Consider the following 21,683-nt stretch of genomic DNA (forward strand, 5'->3'; position numbering starts at 1 on the left):
GTCCCAAATTGCGCCCTAAACCCTGCCGTCCTACTCCAAGGCTGTATGTTGATGACGTCATCTTGCGTAAGGGCGCAAGGACCTAAAACGTGAATTTGGGACGGTACATGTAGCGACACAAACAGTGTATCGAAACCAACACACCGAAAAGTTCAATTCGTTTTGTTAAAATCCAAAATAAATGGCATTGTAAAATACAGATATCGCAATTACACAATGGCCACGAAACAACAAACACTACGCTGTGCTTTTAACAGTGCGGAACCAACTGCGAGTTCGCTGTTGTAGTCGGCAGTAATCAGAGGTCGCACAAATAACCGTAAGAGAACAGGAAGAAAATATAAGCTGCGTATATATGAAATGAAACATGTCAACAAAGCAAGTCACCTGCAGGTAAAACTCGGTGAATCCTCAGGAGATATAGCTATATAGATATAGATATAAGACGAGTATTACACGACGGGAATAGTGTCACGTTTGACTTTGACGTTATACAAAAATGGTGCAGTGTTAGCTCGCGGGCTAGCGACGTTTTCTCTGATAGTTTTGTTTATTTTCTGACTTGTTAGCAACAATGAACACACCGCATACGAGTCATTTGCAGCGCCGTAACGTGATTTAAAATACATTAGGCAATGCTTGTGAGATATTTGTTCGGTATAGCTGTTCAGAGGAATGTCAAATTGCTCCATCCTCCCTATACGAGTGCACTACGTAGGGTCTGAGAGCGCGGTTTATACAGCCTTTGTAGTGCTCTGTATGGCTGATAGGGAGAGGACTGGAATGAGTTGTGCTGCGTGATGATGACACCTGGTTAACTAGGTCCGAGAACTTCATAAATGTAGACCTGTATTCATCTGTATTATAACTGGATCATGTTTCCTTCTCTCCCTGTCTTTCTCTCTGCAGATATTTCCTTCATGGCGTATGTCGAGAGGGGAACAGATGCATGTTTTCACACGATCTGGCAACCAGCAAACCTTCGACAATTTGTAAATTTTATCAGAAAGGTGTATGTGCTTATGGTGACCGGTGCAGGTAAGATTTCCAAGAATGTTGCTGTAGGTTGAGGATTTCTATACTACACTACACTACACTTCGGTGTGATACGATTCGTTCTGATGTTCTCTGTGTACGGCTTGTTTTTTTATTTTATTTCAGATACGACCACATCAAGCCAGGTGGCCGTGGAGGTGGACCTCCCATGGATCACTCGAACAGAACCGGTAGTGCGGGAGCGTCCGTCTTGCCCTCCACAGGACCTGGACCTCCACCAAGCGCCACAAGAATCACTAAGAAACCAATCGTGCTGAGAGACAGAGGTAGACCCAGTCATTGTACTTGTTTTGGGGTTTTTTCCCACCATCATTCATCTTTGTGGTATCTTGTGAAATTAGTTTCTGAATTTCTTTCTCGATTTGTGTACGTTATTATATTGGAGATATTTTTCTAAATCTGTATTTGTAGAGAAATATCCATTTGTTTTGTTTGTTCCTGAGACCTGTTATTAAGGACTGGTGTATGTGGGAGATGATGCTTTTTCTTAAAACTTCTCATAACCTAATTATTACAACATTTACCTGAAAGTAAGATGTTCATGTCAAATTGTAATTCTGATTAATTAACATCTCCTACATGGAATACAATCCTTCTTTTTTTTTTTTAAGGAAAGCAACTTAATTTTTGTTTCAGTGAGTAGTGATAACATAAATATACACTGATCAGCCATAACATTAAATCCACTTTGACGTGACGTGAATAACATTGAGTATGTCTTTACAATGGCATCTGTCAAGAGGTGGGATTTATTAGGCAGCAAGTGAACAGTCAGTTCTTGAAGTTGAGGTATTGGAAGCAGTTGGAAAAATAGGCAAACATTTCAAAGCATCTGAGCAACTTTGACAAAGGACAAATTGTGATGGCTAGACGGCTGGGTCAGAGCATCTCCAAAACAGCAGGTCTTATGGGGGTGTTCCTGGTATGCAGTGGTTTGTACCTACCAAATGTGTTCCAAGGAAGGACAGCCAGTGAATCAGTGACACAGTCATGGGGCACCCAAGGCTCATTGATGCATGTGGGGAGCGAAGGCTTTGTTTGTCTGGTCCGATCCCACAGAAGAGCTACTGTTGCACAAACGGCTGAAAAAGTTGATGCTGGCTACGATTGAAAGGTGACGGAACACACGGTGCATGACAGCTTGCTGTGTATGGAGCTGCATAACTGAGTGTCCATGCTGACCCCTGTCCACCGCTGAAAATGCCTACAGTACGAACGTGAGCATCAGAACTGGACCATGGAGCTAAGGAAGAAGGTGGCCTGGTCTTATGAGTTATGTTTTCTTTTACATCATATGGATCATCAGAGAGTGTGCCACTTACCTGGGGAAGAGATGGCACCAGGATGCACAATGGGAAGAAGTCTTACCCGATTAAGACGATGATCTGATTTAGAAACTAGCATGTAAACAGCAATTATTGATGACCTTAATCCGACTAAAGTCACACTCGAAGTAAACACCAATGGAATTAAGACATGTGGAGTATTCCTGTTTTAGTCGAATTATCGATGTGCATTACAGACATGTAAACACCTTAATCACACTATTAACGTCGTGTGGGAGTTTTCACCGCATTTTGCGACAGGACACATACACACACGGCAGCGCTCAACCGTTTTATGGTGAACGAGAGCACGGCTACGTCCCAAACCGTGTACTTACCTACTACAGTATATAGTAGGCAAATACACATATTTCAGCTACCATACAGTAGGTAAGTATGCAGTTTGGGACGCAGCCCACGGCTTCAAGCAGTTGTGTATTTGCACATATGGCATGACAAGTAATTAATGGCACTTGAAGTTTTCTTACAATTAAAAATAAAAACACCCAAAACTGTATACGGTCCCATAACGAAGACGAACCGTATGTCAGTACGTGAAATTCTGGCGGGAACGTCGGGCGGCGTGGCGTGGGGACATAATGAAGTGTGACCTTAATCGAACTATGTTCTATAACATGTACAACGGGAACATGAAATGAACATTCTAAAAGCAACTCATGTAAACACCTTAATCACAGTATGGTCTTATTCAGAATAAGGTCAGTGATTAGATTACTGTTGTCCATGTAAACATAATCAGTGTTGCAGACCAAGTACACCCATTCATGGCAACGGTTTTCCCTAATAGCAGTGGCCTCTTTCAGCAGGATAATGCCACACTGCAAAAATTGCTCAGGAATGGTTTGAGGAACATGACAAAGAGGTCAGGGTGTTGACGTTGATTTGCCTCCAAATTCCCCAGATCTCAATCCGATCGAGCGTCTTTGGGATGTACTGGACAAACAAGTCTGGTCCGTGGAGGCCCCACATCGCAACTTATAGGACTTAAAGGATCTGCTGCTAATGGGTGCCAGATACCACAGCACACCTTCAGAGATCTTGTGGAGTCCATGCTTCAATGGGTCAGAGCTGTTTTGGCAGCACAAGGGGGACGTAGACAATATTAGGCAGGTGGTTTTAATGTTTATGGCTAAGCAGCGTATGTAATAAATGGCCTTCTTTTAGAGACACAGACTGTAATGCTGAGAGGAAGGCAGAAGAATGAGGTTGTGCTGGGGTTTTTTTCACTAACCAAAGAGTTAAGACAGCCCAGATCAAATCTCTGAAACATTTCATTTAATGTGCTGTTATTTTGATCATTGTTGTGTGTGTGTGTGTGTGTATATATATATATATATATATATATTTTTTTTTTTTTTTTTTTTTAATTAATTAATTAATTTTTTTTTGTTCCGATTTTGCCTCATTCACTTTTTAAAGCAGCATCACTATACATCATTAAAATATTTTGTCCCTGATGGCCTTTTTTGGACTATCTGTTTTTAATAATTCTGAAATAATTATACTCTTGTGTTGTAGCTTTAGGCAGTGACAGTCGAGGGCAGCCGTACAGTGGAGAAAGTGCAGAGCTTCTGGATTGCTTGGATTACAGAGACATCTCTCAGGTCAAACCTCATAGCTACCTGGATGCCATCCGCTCAGGGCTGGAGAGTTCAGCCACAGCCAGCCCATACCCAGACCTATCCCATCAGGCCTTGCTTTGCCCTTACGCGGCTGCTGGCCAGTGTCACTATGGCGACACATGTCCGTATCTCCATGGCGACATGTGTGAAATTTGCAGGTTGCAGGTCTTGCACCCGCATGACCCAGTGCAGAGGGCAGCACATGAGAAGGTGAGAGACAGCGTGTATTTCTGATGTGTTTGTTGTTGTTGTTGTTGTTGTCCCACATCATATATTTATTTGTCTTTGTCTTAGCCCTTTACTTTTGACATTAGGTTTGAGTGGATAAAAATGTAAATAAAAGTTATTTCAATATACCAAATATATCTTGATCTAATCTATTATCAATATAAATACTATTCATGGAAATAAATGCATCATGGGGGCAGGGAATGTTACAGACACTAAAATCAACTTTTATCAAAGCTAAAATATATTGCGAAACTTTTAGTTAAAATTTAAAATAAACCACTTCAATCCATACAGTCGATGGCATAGGTTTGCATAGCCTGGTTGAAGACTCCACACATTTCAAGTTATCACGCGCTTCCTGTGTTAAATCAATTAGGGTATCTACTTTATTTCCTGAATTAAGAGGTCATTTCAAAATAATAACCAAGAGAGATTTATCTCTGCATTTTGTTACTGCATCCGATTTTCAGTGGGGTGATGGTTTACATGCACCGTGTTAGTATTTAGTGGCATTGCCTTTTAATTGTTTGAACTTGAACCAATCACTTGGTAGCCCTTCCACAAACTTCTCTCAATACTTACAATACCAGAATGTTTGTTCATTCCTCCTGCCAGAACTTTCTGGCTGATGTCTTAAGATGTTGCTTCAGTATTTCTAGATAATCCTCATTCTTCAGGATGCCATCTATTGTCTGAAGTACCCCAGTCACGTTCCAGCAAAACACTCCCACAACATGATGCTGCCATCCCCATGCTTCACAGTTGGGTTGGTGTTCTTCAGATTAAGAGCCTCACCCTTTTCCCTCTATAGTCAGTGCTGATCGTTATGGCCAAACATTTCTTCTTTTCTTTTTTTTGTCTCATTAGACCAAAGAACATTCCTCCAAAAGGCTGCAAACTTCAGTCTGGCCTTTTTTATGCCGGTAAACTCAAGCTGTGAAATCAGTGGGGTTGAGAAAAACTGATACTCAATATCTTTAGTCTAGGTGTATGTTAACTTTTTTTGGCCTCAGCTGTAGTTGTTGAATTTATCAGATCATTTGAGATTGATGCTCTTCCTCTGCAGGTGTGTATGACCGCATTTGAGAAGGACATGGAGCAGGCTTTTGCGGTGCAGCAGAGCCAGGAGAAAGTGTGCAGTATCTGCATGGAGGTGGTGTATGAGAAGGCGTCTCCGTCCGAGCGGCGCTTCGGCATCCTGTCCAGCTGCTGCCACACCTACTGCCTCAGCTGCATCCGCCAGTGGCGCTGCGCCAAGCAGTTTGACAACAAGATCATCAAGTAAGTAACCCCATCTGAGGAACATCATTAGAGGCAAGGCAGTTTTTCAAAGCCTGATGATCTCCTTATCAATATGAAGCCATTTTGAGATTCTGTAAACTGAGTGAATGTTGACGGGAACTTCCGGGTGTGTGCAGGAATATACAGAATTATTGAGTAATATTGTAGAACAGTTACTTACACAAAAAGCACCCTATGGTCTGAAGTAGGTTACACAAACTACATTGCAACCAGAATAAAAAATGATGTTTAAAAAAATCATTGTAAAATATGGGAATTTGTGACTTTTTTTTTAAACACAATCACCCCCACGTCTATGCATAGCTTGTACCAGTTTCGTGTTCTTTAATATTTAATAGAGAGTATTTAATAGAGAGCAGTATCAGCAAGCGTGGTCATTAAAAATGAGAGCAGTGTACTGTGAATTATGATTACACAAATGTATTCGTAAGTGTGGTGAGGTGAAACAAGCGTGCAAAGAAAGTGTTGTGCACTGAGTCATGCACACTTCCTTTTCCTCGAATCTAACAATACAAGTTAATTAAAGGACCCAAGGCCTATGAAAAAAAAAAAAAGAATTCTTAATCTTTATTCTATTAGTACTGCAACAATTTGTGTTTAAATAGAAAGTTAAATTAAAAATGTGTGATTTGAGAGGGGTTTTTTTAACCACATCCTTTGATAGTTACTATTTAAAAAAAAAAAAAAAAAAAGGTCCTTCACCCCATTAACCCGTTCTCACAGTACATTTCCATCCTATTCTGCCAGTGGAATGGAAAGCGACTTATCGGACTTTTTCAATCAGTATAAATAAATGAATACTTTTATCACAGCAGGTCTGGTATAAGATTAGTCAGGACACTGTTGGGCTTCTGTGTGTAGAGTATCCGGACTCTGTGTTTAGCTGCTGCTGAGCAGGGAATGGGAAAGGGGAGGGGTGTGAGCCCCCTGCTGGGCAATCAATTCACACCGCTCCACAATAACATTGGTACAGAAATGGAAAGCTTTTTTGACAGTAAAACAATGTATACAACTGCCACAATAACATTATAATATTTAAACCTAGTAGGCTAGATTAAAAAAAAAAAGAAATAAAGCCTTGAGTGTCTACTTTCATATCACAAATAAATTCAGTACTGAACACAGACACCCAAAACAGGCGGAAATCCCATTTCCTCTTTCTGCATCAGCCCCCCTGCGCCCCTGCTCCGTTTAACAGTTTACCCACCAGTTATTTTCCACACAGTTACCTCCAAAAATATGATCGTTACTGGTACAGGCCAAGTGGAAAGTCATGATTGCTGGTGTACAAGTGCTGGATGACAGGCTGTCCACACCAAGGCAACATTCTCTCATTTCATCATTATGTCAGTTTGTTTGTTTTATTTTCTTCTCCTTTCTGGAATGTAGAACCTAAGCAAAGTGGAACCATATGAAGGGGCAGAATGATAAAAATGAGAGATGCATTTATTCAGAACAGGTCTCCTCAGAAGCTTATCTGATTTAGATACACTCGTATTTCTTTTAGCATAAAAAATGGCTATGGAGTCAAATTCAGGACTTGATGGTGAGAGAAAAAGGCAGTATGATACACATGCAAGGTCTTACATATTTATTTATTACATATATATTTACATATTTTCGACAAAGCTCAGGAATTTATCGATTTTTTTTTTATTTGCACTTTTTCTTTGTGTTCACTTTTTGCTTGAGCCACTGCTTAAAACGATTGGAAGACATTCGGCAGCCATCATTGGCTACTAACTTTACTACACTTTCATGGATTCGACTAGTTACCACTAACCAGAAAAAATTATTTTAAATAAACCGGAGTTGGAAATATAAACAAACCTAGTATTAATTATACTAATTACCTAGCATTTCATATTTTGCAGTAATTTCCGTTTATTTATTTGTAGGATTTATTTTGAGTGCAAACCTTAAGACGGTTCTAAAAAGTATGAATTATTATTATTATTATTATTATTATTATTATTATTATTATTGTTTTTGTTGTTGTTGATTCTAATGATGCAAAAGAAGTACATCAGCATGGTTAACTATTTAAAGAATCATTTTATTGCTGTTACTGTAAGCGATCGACCGAAATTGGCTTTTACTGATACCGATAACGAAGTTGCGCAGTACCTGCTGATAACCAATTTTTAATATTAAAAATAGTTTTAGTTTTTAATATTGTAGTTGTTTATATTAATACTGAATGAAAATATAACAAAATAAAAAGTTGCTGAACTTTATTAAACAAATCAACAGTACTGACTGTACCATGAAAATGTGCTGTACTTTAAAAATGAAATAAAGCTCTCTATATACGTATGTGTGTATGAGAGTGTGTGTGTGTGTGTGTGTGTGTGTGTGTATATGTATATATATATATATATATATATATAATATATCTCGGCAAAACCGATCAAACGGTCGACCTCTAGTTATCATCATAGTGTAAAGCTCATGCTTGGTGTGATGTGCAGGTCTTGTCCAGAATGCCGGGTGGTGTCCGAGTTCGTTATTCCCAGCATGTACTGGGTGGAAGATCAGGAGGAAAAGAATCGTCTCATTGAGGAGTTCAAATCTGGAGTCAGGTGAGAAACTAAAAGAGTAATCCTCGTTTTTCATGACTACAATAGTGCCTTCCCACTGGACAGTGGAGTACAGTAAGGTAAGAACTCTGTGATCCAACATGTGCTGTAACTAAGCACCCTTGCTCAGTTTTATTATCTTCTTGTTACCAGAGTACCAAGTGTACCAAACATTGACATTTGTGTGGAGCTATAAATACCGCAGACTATCACTTGGTTAGATGCCATGGTCCCAGAATATTTATGAGTTGCCACTTGAGTCAGACAACAAAAAAAAACACAGTAGCTAGAATGATGAACAGCAGTTATCAGTTGCTGCATAGTGACTGTTTGCCAAAGTTAAATATTCTTTCCAATTGCCCATTTTAGCACCTTTATGAGGTTGCACGCTAATAAAGGTCATGTTTCAGATTTGTTTTTGTTTTTCTTGCCATTGGTGCTTCATCTTTACAGTATCTCACAAAAGTGAGTACACCCCTCACATTTTTGTAAATATTTGATATCTTTTCATGTGACAACACTGAAGAAATGACACTTTGCTACAGTGTAAAGTATTGAGTGTACAGCTTGTGTAACAGTGTAAATTTGCTGTCCCCTCAAAATAACTCAACACACAGCCATTAATGTCTAAACCGCTGGCAACAAAAGTGAGTACACCCCTAAGGGAAAATGTCCAAATTGGGCCCCAAAGTGTCAATATTTTGTGTGGCCACCAGTATTTTCCAGCACTGCCTTAACCCTCTTGGGCATGGAGTTCACCAGAGCTTCACAGGTTGCCACTGGAGTCCTCTTCCACTCCTCCCTGATGACATCACAGAGCTGGTGGATGTTAGAGACCTTGTACTCCTCCACCTTCTGTTTGAGGATGCCCCACAGATGCTCAATAGGGTTTAGGTCCATCACCTTCACTCTCAGCTTCTTTAGCAAGGCAGTGGTCGTCTTGGAGGTGTGTTTGGGGTCGTTATCATGCTGGAATACTGCCCTGCGGCCCAGTCTCCGAAGGGAGGGGATCATGCTCTGCTTCAGTATGTCACAGTACATGTTGGCATTCAAGGTTCCTTCAATGAACTGTAGCTCCCCAGTGCCGGCAGCATTCATGCAGCCCCAGACCATGACACTCCCACCACCATGCTTGCTGTAGGCAAGACACACTTGTCTTTGTACTCCTTACCTGGTTGCTGCCACACATGCTTGACACCATCTGAACCAAATAAGTTTATCTTGGTCTCATCAGACCACAGGACATGGTTCCAGTAATCCATGTCCTTAGTCTGCGTGTCTTCAGCAAACTGTTTGTGGGCTTTCTTGTGCATCATCTTTAGAAGAGGCTTCCTTCTGGGACGACAGCCATGCAGACCAATTTGATGCAGTGTGCGGTGTATGGTCTGAGCACTGACAGGCTGACCCCCCACCCCTTCAACCTCTGCAGCAATGCTGGCAGCACTCATACGTCTATTTCCCAAACACAACCTCTGGATATGACGCTGAGCACGTGCACTCAACTTCTTTGGTGGACCATGGCGAGGCCTGTTCTGAGTGGAACCTGTCCTGTTAAACCGCTGTATGGTCTTGGCCACGGTGCTGCAGCTCAGTGTCAGGGTCTTGGCAATCTTCTTATAGCCTAGGCCATCTTTATGTAGAGCAGCAATTCTTTTTTTCAGATCCTCAGAGAGTTCTTTTCCATGAGGTGCCATGTTGAACTTCCAGTGACCAGTATGAGGGAGTGTGAGAGCGACGACACCAAATTCAACACACCTGCTCCCCATTCACACCTGAGACCTTGTAACACTAACAAGTCACATGACACCGGGAGGGAAAATGGCTAATTGGGCCCAATTTGGACATTTTCACTTAGGGGTGTACTCACTTTTGTTGCCAGCGGTTTAGACATTAATGGCTGTGTGTTGAGTTATTTTGAGGGGACAGCAAATTTACACTGTTACACAAGCTGTACACTCACTACTTTACACTGTAGCAAAGTGTCATTTCTTCAGTGTTGTCACATGAAAAGATATCATCAAATATTTACAAAAATGTGAGGGGTGTACTCACTTTTGTGAGATACTGTAAATCCCAAATTGCCTCCTCTTCACTACATATGCTCACTATTAGGTAGGGTAAAACAGTGGTATTGTAGAATGTATGTCCTGGCACAGAAATATGCGATACCTCGAGTTAGATTTTTGTATTGTAGTTTAATATTCTCTGAAAGTTTGCACACACCATTCAGTGCATTTTCACTTCATTGCTCTATTTGCATGTGCAACAAACTTTCTGTAACAGGCCACAGTGCCACAAATACATTTTTGACATAAAGATTTTTGAACAACTGATAGTTTTTTATAAAATATGTAAATGACTTTTGAAGTTCAAGGTAATATGTTACTGAGGCCCAACACTAGTCACCCCACTTCCTTCAGAAAACTTTCACATCGACTGTTATACGGTTCTTTAATTAGATTCTTTCTTTTCACACCAGAACTGTCTCAATTAGTGGTAGGAAATAGGACAAAAATATCATATCTTAACCTGAAGACATTTTCCACCTATGTTCTAAGAAACACAATAGGTTGGTTTCTAGGTAACTGCCAACAAAACAAAATTAGCAAAAAAAAAAACAGGGGAAAACATTTAGTTAAATATTCTGGTTTAATGGCGACAAAAAATGTTTAACGTCAAATATTTGCAAGATATTTTATAAAGATCAGTTTGTAATTGTTATTAAAAAATATTATAAAGTGTACAATAATACCTGTGATTATTTTATAATGTAATTATAATGTACCACAATATCAATATTATTTCATAATATTGCCCAGGTATAGTCACAGTGCAGGGTTTGTTAGTTTTTTTGTTGTTTTTTTTTCATCATATCTGAGTGATGGGGCAAATGCTTTTCTGTTGTGCCACTCGGGAGTCCCACAGTGATGTTTTAGTTAAACGTTTGTGTGGTGAAGTGTAAATGACATGACGTGCAGCTCCATGACTTCGATTCAATTCAGCTTTATTTGTATAGCACTTTTAACAATGGGCATTATCACAAAGCAGCTTTACAGAAACATATAAGTTCAGGATATACATTTTCAGTTTATACATCTATCCTTAATAAGCAAGCCAGAGGCGACAGTAGCAAGGAAAAACTCTCTGAGACGAGACGAGGAAGAAACCTCGAGAGGAACCCGATTCAAAAGGCAACCCATCCTCATCTGGGTGATGACTAATCATTAATTCCCTTCTGTAACTGTGCATTACATGGTCAAAAAGTGCAGCTGTGTAACCAGGAAATTCATTATAGTTTTCACATGAAGTCTGTTTTGTTGAAGTTATGAACTGTTCAGTGATGGAGAATTGACTGAAAAGCTGTTCGTATCAGGTGCTGTCCAAAGATGACATCATGGTTTTTAAGTGGTGCCATCCTCAGAAATCTTATTGAACCTTGGCTGTCCATGTGGGGCCATCCTCAGCAACATCGAGTGATTTCCAAGTGAAATGCCAAAGGTTAACAGGCCAGTCCTTAGAAGTCTGCTATAGGCTACACTACAGTGCAGGTTATGAACTGCTTTTGATCTTGCTGAAGCACTAAATAATTGAAAAATATCCTTTGCTGAAGAAGCTAGGGCTAGCAGAGTCCAGGTTGTGTTCTTTCCTGTCATAGGTTCATCATCATCATTCCCCCAGTGGGCATTTATTATTATTATTATTATTATTATTATTATTATTATTATTATTATTGTTTTGGGTTTTTTTTTAATGTGTGTATTTACACTTGCTTGGTGTAATGATTTCTCCCCACTGAAACTGCTCGATGTGTTTCGCAGTAAAAAACCATGCAAGTATTTTGACCAGGGAAGAGGAACGTGTCCGTTCGGAGGGAAATGTTTCTACATGCACGCCTACCCCGATGGAACACGGGCTGAGCCGGACAAGCCTCGAAAGCAGCTCAGCTCAGAAGGAAACGTTCGGGTAACACTTCTAATTAAACACTACTAACTGTATCATTCACAGTAGTATTAGTTAAACAGTGCTTTACTGATGAACATGGGATTTCTCAAACTCGCATACAAAACAAAACAACCTACGTACTGAAATAAGCACATGGAAACAATTACGTAATTCTCAAATCAGGGCAGAGGTTCACTGCGAATGTCACGGCCGAGAGCGCTCAATTGCACTTTACAAATGAACTGCATTCGGTGAGTAGTAAGCGCCCCCTAGTGCTGTGCATGTTTATTACTTCAAACTAGCATTGCATTCATGAATGGTGTTTTCATAGACAAGTTAACAGACTGCACTGTTTAATGCTCAATTCTGATTGGTCAGAAGATGCTGATTAATCTTCTACAACTGCAGGTCTGCCAATAAAGCCCTCTGCAAGGGTTATATTAATGCTCTTGTTCTAATTCATTATCTTTTATATAGTAACGACTCGCACAGGGACTTGTACGACAGACGCCCCACATAAAAATGTGTGTAATCGATGATATGGTGACGTAGTCTATGAGGAGACATTTGCTTTACGAATTCAGCTGATTTTCTCGGCTGACCGATATATCGGTCTAGCTGTAAATGTTACATCTGTATTATTAACGCAGCCTATTCTGACACAGATGGTCGTCTGAACCCCTTCCAAGCGACTCAAATCAAATGAGTCAATACACAAAGCACAAGGGAATGCAAAGTGATTCATCTAAACACTAAAACAGGCTGCAACATCTCCTCGCTGTGAAGCAGTTAAACAGGTAGTGTGAAAGAACATTAGAATCAGTACTCAATCAGTCACAGCTCGTTCCTTTGAATTTAGGTGGTGTGTGAGAGTCGTGGACATTTTTGCATTCATGGTGTCCATGATATCAGGGTTCTGAAGTAGTGTAGAGTATAAAAGCACTCAAAGCATCCAGTCCAATTTTATATCCAACCTAAATAGATGGTTTAAAATAGTGTGCTTTAAAACGAGTGGGAATGATTTACAAGGTGAAGCTTGGTGCTTCCTTTCTAACGCTGTTTTATTGCACTTATTTAAGTGACTCAGTGTGCTGATACACGTCTGGTTCACTCGAGCCTCAGGCCTGAGCTAAGAATAACAGGCATGATGGAAGCTGCCGGTCCTAGTGAAGGCATCGTGGCTTCATTCCCATCTCCAATGTCAAATCAAAACCGCTCTGTATCAAATCTTTCAAACATCAGATAACACATTCTCCAGTCACCTCAAATGATTTAAACATGCAGTTTGCAGAGTGCTTAAAGTCCCCGTGAAATCAAAATGGAAGTTTTGTGGCTTTTAGTACGAATGTTCTAAGCAGCTAGTGTGCTCCAAAGCATTGATGATATTCGCATTTAGAAGATATATGCATTCAAAATGTACAGTCTCTCTCTGTACCACCAATACGGATCAACAGTTTTGTTGATTCTGCACTTCAGCTTCTCATCAGATTTTCTGTCCAGTCAAATGCTCTCTAGAATCTGAACTGTCCCGCTCCTTATGTAAAAATGACCTTGCCGAAGTTGCCGTTGTCGAGCGAGAGAAATCATATCAGCAAGCATGGGTCGTAAACGTGTCTTTGGCTGTTCGAACGTGCTCGTTTTATTCAGTTTTCCAGCCCTAAGAAGGAAACAGCTTGAATTTGTCCTCTTTCAATTCTTTCTCAAGTGCGGCTTAGCCCGGGCTTAACATAGCCCGTGAGGTAAGCTAAACGCAATTGGCTATTCAAAAGGGGGGAGGAGCCACTCAATATGTCTCACCCCGTCTTCCTGTTTTAATGGAAATTGTCAACACGTCGAATAACGCTGCACTTCAGGGGCCTTTAACTGGTGTCTACAAGTAGTTGTTATTATTATTATTAGCTTCAGTGCAAAACATAATTGACAAGACACCAAAGCTTTTTGTGGCTCATCATGTACATTTGGGACAGTGGTGGTTCATCCATAGGGGCAGGTGGGGCAGAGCCCAGCTGTATACTGTATATCAGCTGTTCAACAAATGTTCATTTTCATCAAGACATCATTCAGAAGTGCATACCTTTTTATAAGTTTTGTTGAAGTACTATTTACTTCTTTTGAGTGACCAAAAATGTTTGTTTTACAGATATAAGGCAAGGTTTCATAGAGTAATATTTAAGCCTTTCTAGATGTTTCGCAGTCATGTGGCATGAGTGCTCACTGCCACATTTAGCTCCAATGGAGCTATTGTTGCTCACATTTTGAACCAGTAAATAGTTAATACAGGCCTGTTGGGGCAAGAATCATGCTGCCCCATGCTCACGCTGTGTGTGTGTGTATAAATGCAGTAGCGAGCAGTGGAAAGGACTGTTAATTACCTCTTCTGTGTTCATCTCACACTGTGACAATGACGACATGACATCTATTTAGTCCATAGTTTTCAGTCCTTTCCCTGATTAAGGATGAAAAGTTGTGATTAGCAAATTTAACCTTCACTGTTCTCTAGCTAACAAGGTTGTTAATGTGTATTTGGTGTGCAATTTCCAGCAAACAGAACCATCCTAATTGCACCAGTCGCTTATAAAATTATAAAGCTAGGATCGCAAAACTTGCTCAACTTAATGAACATGAACTAAATATCTTTATAAAAGAGGCAAATTGAAAACGAGGTGGCAGAGTTCTGTCCGAGATGTTCATATGTGTTAGGCTGTGCTGTATATTAAAGAGATGAGACCGATTAACGTTGTAATAATTATTTCTTTATTTTTGCTTTCTGTTTCTGTCAAGTTCTTGAATTCTGTACGTCTGTGGGATTTCATCGAGGAACGAGAGCATCGCGCGGTTCCACAGTACGAAGACGAGGTCAACGACCTGGGCGAACTCTTCATGCAGCTCTCTGGCGCCGGAGAAGAAAGTGGAACATCAGCATCACCCTGATCTCTTCAGCTTACACACACTCGCAGACCTGTAGGCCGACCACGGCAAGCCATGGTTTCATAACTTTGGTAACTGTGTATGTAATCCGGGCAATAAAAATGTACTCACTGGTAAACATTTCCCTGTTTATGGCTCGACATGGTTTTCTTAAAAAAAAAAAAAAAAAAAAACACAACTTTTTACCTGTGGTACATTTTTTGTGGTATATTACACTATGTTTATCATGAAAATATTTAAAGGCACATGTATTGTTTGTGTAAGCTGCTATATTTTCCTGACGTGTGTTTAGAATTTTGCAGGATTGAACAGATTTTTAATATGTCCAAAGAAAATTAGCCGTCAAATAATAAAAGAAAAAAAAGGACTGCAAAAACCTGCTGGCACACCATAAACACACTCAAGTAGTGTGAGTGTTAAACAAGTATTGTGTATTATTTTTAAAAATATATATACTGTAATTGTTGCACTTAGATCCATTTACACAGACACAACAACTCAATCTTTGAGAAACATATTGGCAGTTTTTAGGACCGTTTAGATCGAACTACATGCTGTTGATGTCGATACTAGAAAAGGTTCAAGTCTGTACCATCATGTGCACACAAGGCTCGAAGGTATAGTCAGGTAGAAACGTCCCTCTACTCCCAATTAGTGTTTCTCAAAAGCTGATACAGTAGTTTATCCATGTTGTTTGAGTTATTTATTTAAAACTGAGGCAGATATTAGTTGTTTGAGATCCTAGAATGAAATAAAAAATAAATAAATAAAAAAAGATTACCTGAATGTCCTGTATGCTTCTTGTTCAATTATTGTGACAGCATACAGTCATGTGAAAGTAACACGTACACCCCATGGAAATTGTAGGCTTTTTTTTATTTTTTTGTACATATTTGGGCAAGCAAACATTTGATCCTCTTTGAAACGGTGCCTATTAATAAAGGTGATTATCAAATAGCACATAAAATTGGCATTTTGTAGTAATTTTCACAATTTAAATTAACAAAAAAGAAACAGATCGGTCACAGAAAAAAGTGAGTACACGCCTTCAAATCCATAAAATTAGAAGCAGGTCTTCAAGATTGGGTGCCAGTGAGTGGAACTTGTCTTATTTATATCTCTCTCGTATCTAGTGTCTGATGTTCACTTTGCTATTAAGGTGTGTGGTGTCTTCGTGCCGGAGTCTGGCAAGAGATCTAAAAAGATCTTCAAATTATTTGAAATACATCATGCCACTGTATGGAAAATAATCTACCAGTGGTGTGGATTTCAAACGTCTGCCAATTTGTCCAGGACTGGCTGTCTGATGCAAAAAAGAAGTCTCCAAGAACCCCAATATTTCATCACAGGATCTGCAAGTAGGTCTTGCAGCTAATGGTGTCAAAGTGCATGCTTCTACAATCAGAAAGAGATTGTACAATTTTGACCTGTATGGGAGGCGTGCCAGGAACAAGCCTTTTCAAGACTACAGTTTGCTAATGAGCATATAGGCAAAGACCAGGCCTTTTGGAATAATGAGCTCTGGCCAGATGAATCAAAGATAGAGTTGTTTGGCCACAGTGACAGCAGACATGTTTGGTGCAGACCAAAGGCGTGTTTCAGGAGAAGCACCTCATACCAACTGTGAAGCACGGTGGTGGAAATGTTATGGTTTGGGGTTGCTTCACTGCATCAGGGACTGGACAACTTGCATTCACTGACTATGAATTCTTCTTCATCATATCAAGGAGTGCTTGAGGATAACGTGAAGCAATCTGTCCAAAAGTTGAAGTTGAACCTAAAGTGGACCTTTCAACAGGATAATGATCCTAAGCGCACGAGCAAATCCACCAAGGAACGGCTCAAAAAGAAGAAATGAAGGGTTATGGAATGGCCGAGTCAAAACCCGGATTTGAATCCCATTGAAATGTTGTGGGGGGATTTGAAACAGGCAGTACATGCAAGAAAACCCTCAAACATCTCGCAACTGAAACAATATCGCATGGAAGAGTGGTCAAAAATTCCAGCAAGCCTGGTGGACAGTTATGTAAAATGCCTACAAGAAGTTATTTCTGGTAAAGAGGGCAATACTAGTTTCTGAGGCCAAGGGTGTACTTACTTTTTCCACAGAAAAACATCACATCTATAGATATTTCTGTTTAATAAATGATTGAAACAGCTCATTGTCCTTGTGGTTTTGTTCAAGTTTATCAACTTTATTAGCAGGCACTGTTTCAAACATGATCAAATGTTTGCTTGTCCAAATATGTTTAAAAAATAAATAAATAAATAAATAAAAGCAGCCAACAGTTTCCATCGAGTGTAATCATTTTTTTCACATGGCTGTATGTTTCATTCAAATGGTAACAAATAAGTGTTCATTTTTCGCTCTTAATAAAAGGCTCCCATTTTTTTAATCCCATCAGCTGGGTATGTATAAACAGTGTGGCATCTTTTAAGGTGAGTGTGATCATTTAGGTATGTAGCTTGCACAGTGGTAAACTGGTAGCTGCAAGATGCCCTTATACACACACCGATCAACCATAACATTAAAACTACCTGCCTGATATTGTGTCCGTCCCCCTTGTGCTGCCAAATCAGCTCTGACCAGTCGAGGCATTGTTTCCACAAGACCTCTGAAGGTGTGCTGTGGTATCTGGCACCAGGATGTTAGCAGCAGATCCCTTAAGTTCTGTCGGTCGTGAAGTGGGGCCTTCACGGATCAGACTTGTTTGTCCAGCACATCCCACAGATGCTCGATCGGATTGAGATCTGGGGAATTTGGAGGCCGAGTCAACACCTTGAACTCTTCGTCATGTTCCTCAAACCGTTCCTGAGCAATTTTTGTAGTGTGGCAGGACGCATTATCCTGCTGAAAGAGGCCACTGCTATTAGGGAATACCGTTGCCATGAAGTTGTGTACTTGGTCTGCAACAATGTTTAGGTAGGTGGTATGTCTCAAATTAACATCCACATGAATGCCAGGACCCAAAGTTTCCCAGAAGAACATTGTCCAGAGCATCACACCGCCCTCGTCCCATTGTGCATCCTGGTGCCATTTCCTCCCCGGGTAAGTGATGCACACGCACCTCTCCATCCACGTGATAAAAGAAAACATGATTCATCAGACCAGGTCACCTTCTTCCATTGCTCCATGGCCCAGTTCTGATGCCCTTTGTAGGCACTTTTGGCGGTGGCCAGGGGTCAGCGGCTATGCAGCAAGCTGCGAGGCACTTGTGTTCTGACATCATTCTATCATAACCAGCATCAACTCTTCTGTGAGATCGGACCAGATGGGCATGGGCATCGATAAGCCTCGGGCGCCCATGACCCTGTTGCAGTTTTTGAGACGCTCTAACCCAGTCATCTAGCGATCACAATTCGGCCCTTGTCAAAGACGATCAGATCCTTATGCATGCCCATTTTTCCTGCTTCCAACACATCGACTTCGAGAACTGACTTCACATATCAGCAGTAATGGCTTCCTGCAAAGTTGAAAGAAATGAAAACAAATCCACCACCTTCCCATGCTTCCCAAGGCATGCACCAAAAATACAGAACAATAGCTGCATTTAAAATAGTGGACATTTAAAATAATAGCAAGACAGTACACACAAAACCCCATGTTCCCAGATTGTACAGTAATTCAGACCAAACGGTGTATTTAACTTAAGTTTATTAAAATACAAAGCATTAACAGTCTTTCAAGTGCAAGTTGGACCTCGCTAAAGAACACCAGGTCAAAAATCGAAGAAAATGCCTTATAATCTCAATAATAATCATTGCTATGCGCTCATTTTTTTTAATTCTCCAATTATATACAACCCTAGAAACACAAATTAAAAAAGGGAAAATCCCTGATACTCGATAAAGAGATTTAAAAGGATACATCTGAAGTACGCACCTAACTTTGCTTTAGGAGAACGATCAGTCTATACCTTCAAGTGAGTTGGAGCTTCTGGAAACGATCCAATTTTAGTTAGATGGTTAAATGAAAAATGAGTATGACTAGTAAGTGAAGAGTCCCATAGCCCTTCGTCTGGGAATCTTGTGGGTCGGGTTTTGCCGTTAAAATTTCGTGCGCGTTTACAAGCCGTATCAAGAACTCAGCTCCCGCAGACAACCAAAACCTCACTTGGTCGGATTTTATACTCTCGTAAAAATGGTGAAATGAATGAAGGAAAAAAAAAAAAAAAACAATTAATTAGGTTGAGGAAGGATAGATTATTTGATGGATTTGTAAAACGAACACACTGATCCAATACTGAATGTGAACCTGGTCCAATATAGGCCTGAAACACTGGACTGGTATCTGATGTGTTTCATGCCATGAATGTGTATTATGTTGATGAACACAACACGGACCATGCATTTAAGGACACAGGTCAAGTCTTAAATCCCACCATCAGGCCTTAGTTCCTGAGAGGATGTCAGGATTGGATCAGTATTGACGATCGGATAATGCTCGGAGCTTTGATATAGTACTGAAGACCAGCCAACCCTGAAGAGGAGTGATGTTCGGTCCTGCATTTTTACAACAAATAAATAAATAAATAGAAAGACGTTACGTGCAGCAGTTAGTAAGAAAGTGTGCAAGTAAAAGTTTTGTAGCGTTAACAGACGAGTGGCCTCTGGTGTTTACCGCAAAACCATATATTATATATTATATATATATATATTATATATATATATATATATATATATATATATATATATATATATATATATATGCGCACGCTCCAGTTTTTAGGATGACGGGCTTAACTGCACTGGTTGAACACATCTGCAAACCACGTTTTTAATCACTTTCTAATCATCATGGCCGTTAATATTATTTGTAAAGTGTTAGATTGTCCCTCTTTCGGCTGAAAAGTGCCATTTTTGACCAATTTCAGCTGAAAAGTTGAAATTGAAACAAATCCAATTAACTGATGATGTTCACTATATGCTTGTTTAGTGTTAGCCAAGTCAAACATACTTTGATTTTATTTCACGTTAATGAACTCCAAACAGAAAGAGTAGGCGTCGCGTCTTTCAAGCGAGACAATCATTTCGAGACGAGAACAACAGCTGAAAGATTACTCCTGTGAGAATGGGGGGGAAGGGCTAATATCAGAGACTTCAAAACACTTACACAAATGTCAATCAGTGCAGATTCATGCGTCGACTGCTGTTTTTTTGTTTAATTGGGCAGGGGAACTAAATAAATAAATAAAAACGCTGCTCTTTTGGTGCAATTTTGAGTGACAACTCATCACAGCGTTTTCATTTTAAGCCACTATACCAGGAATTATGGATTGACCCAATATTTATGATGAAGCATGTGCTAGGTTATGTAGCTAAAACCCAGTCGTAGGGTATTAATAGTGTATTTGATGCACTGCTGTATACCTCATCACACCAAATGAGATAGAATAAATTAAGTATAATAAATTTTTTTTTTTTTTTTTTTTTTTTTTTTTTTTTTTTTTTTTTTTTTTAAAGTGCTCTCTGGGCATGTCTTTTACTCGACTGACCTTTGGCTACTGTGAAAGGAATGCAGTCAAACATGATGATTACATTACAGCAGAACCAAAATAAAATGCTGTAAAAGGCTTTTTCTACTCTTTGTGCTTCATTCTGAGAAATCATTGAAAATACGGTAATGTGATTGATGTGCTCCAGGTCTAGCAGAAGGAACTTCTGGGAAAAAGAAGAAAAAAAAAAAAAAACACAGGCAGCCATATTAGAAGACAGGGAGCCTTGTGGAGGTCAGAGTGCAAATGCTGATGTCGTCCGTGTGAGCGGCTCTGTGAAGCGACGGCTCCGACGCGCTGCGGTTGATTTTGGGCAGGGAGTGTTGCAGCAGCTCTATTGAGGCCAGAATCTAGAGAGCGAAAGGAACACGTATCAATCTGTGATGCCCTTTAAATTTAGATTACCCCGCCATCTTTTTACAGTCGTACTCCAGAACAGTGATGCTTTATTTAACGTAAAACCTGGTCTCAAGTGATGGCTTCACGGCACTTAAAACCTTCCTTGTGGTTGACTGGAAAGCCGCCAGATATTTTGGCTCGGACTGAATAGTTATTATGGCAGAAAAGCTCTTCGTCTAAATACACACTTGTCTAGTAAAGTAAGTGTGTTTACTTTAATCCCCACTTTTCGAAGGTGGGGTTAAAGCGTTTCTTGGCGTGCTTAAATTATATTAAATTACATATAAAATCTAAAAAGACGGCCTGGTTTAATGGAACTTTGATTGTTAAGTTGGGAACAAAACATAATTAAGGAATAAATCATGATTGGGCATGCTGTTATAGGAACACTAGGATGGTAGGATATGTTCCCACACCGATTCTGATTCTTTTTTCCCCCCCATTAGCAGCACTTCCAAAGCATTTACTCCTTTTATACCACAGCGATTTGCCAACAATTACATGTTTTTTCTTCAATTAATGAACACCAAATACTTTTTATCCTTTTATAGTTAAAGTTAATGTTGTGGAACATCTGCAACTCAATTTGTTTCCCGTCATCACTTGCGTTATAACAGCTATAAGTAGACGTTCCCTCACCAGCATCTCTTCTTTTCTTACTGACTTTATGGGGGGGGAAAAAAATGCAGCTTGTCATATTACCAAGCTTGCCACGTTCTTTGTTAAATAACATACTTTTTAATACGTTCGTTATTAGCCTTAGATTATGTGCTGCGCCCATCG

At 39.9% G+C, this 21,683-nt stretch overlaps 2 protein-coding genes across 5 annotated transcripts in view; one reads left to right on the top strand and one right to left on the bottom strand.

The window, feature by feature from the left end:
• Positions 1-111: 111 nt before the first annotated feature.
• On the top strand, positions 112-15,786 carry mkrn2 (makorin, ring finger protein, 2). Its single transcript, XM_053653151.1, has 8 exons — positions 112-393; positions 910-1,038; positions 1,162-1,322; positions 3,921-4,234; positions 5,322-5,536; positions 8,029-8,139; positions 11,955-12,099; positions 14,860-15,786. Exons 1-8 carry the CDS (start codon positions 368-370, stop codon positions 15,007-15,009), a joined length of 1,251 nt encoding a protein of 416 aa, XP_053509126.1. The 5' UTR covers positions 112-367; the 3' UTR covers positions 15,010-15,786.
• Positions 15,787-19,723: 3,937 nt separating this feature from the next.
• The window catches only part of raf1b (Raf-1 proto-oncogene, serine/threonine kinase b), a 36,555-nt gene continuing 34,595 nt past the window's right edge, over positions 19,724-21,683 (bottom strand). For all 4 annotated transcript variants that reach the window (XM_053652954.1, XM_053652950.1, XM_053652951.1 and 1 more), the window contains exon 17: positions 19,724-20,851. In XM_053652954.1, coding sequence (XP_053508929.1) covers positions 20,711-20,851 — 141 coding nt within the window. In that variant the 3' untranslated portion in view covers positions 19,724-20,710. The remainder of the gene's footprint in view (positions 20,852-21,683) is intronic.

This window comes from Ictalurus furcatus, chromosome 21, assembly GCF_023375685.1.
Source record: "Ictalurus furcatus strain D&B chromosome 21, Billie_1.0, whole genome shotgun sequence".
In the NCBI taxonomy this organism is placed as follows: Eukaryota; Metazoa; Chordata; class Actinopteri; order Siluriformes; family Ictaluridae; genus Ictalurus; species Ictalurus furcatus.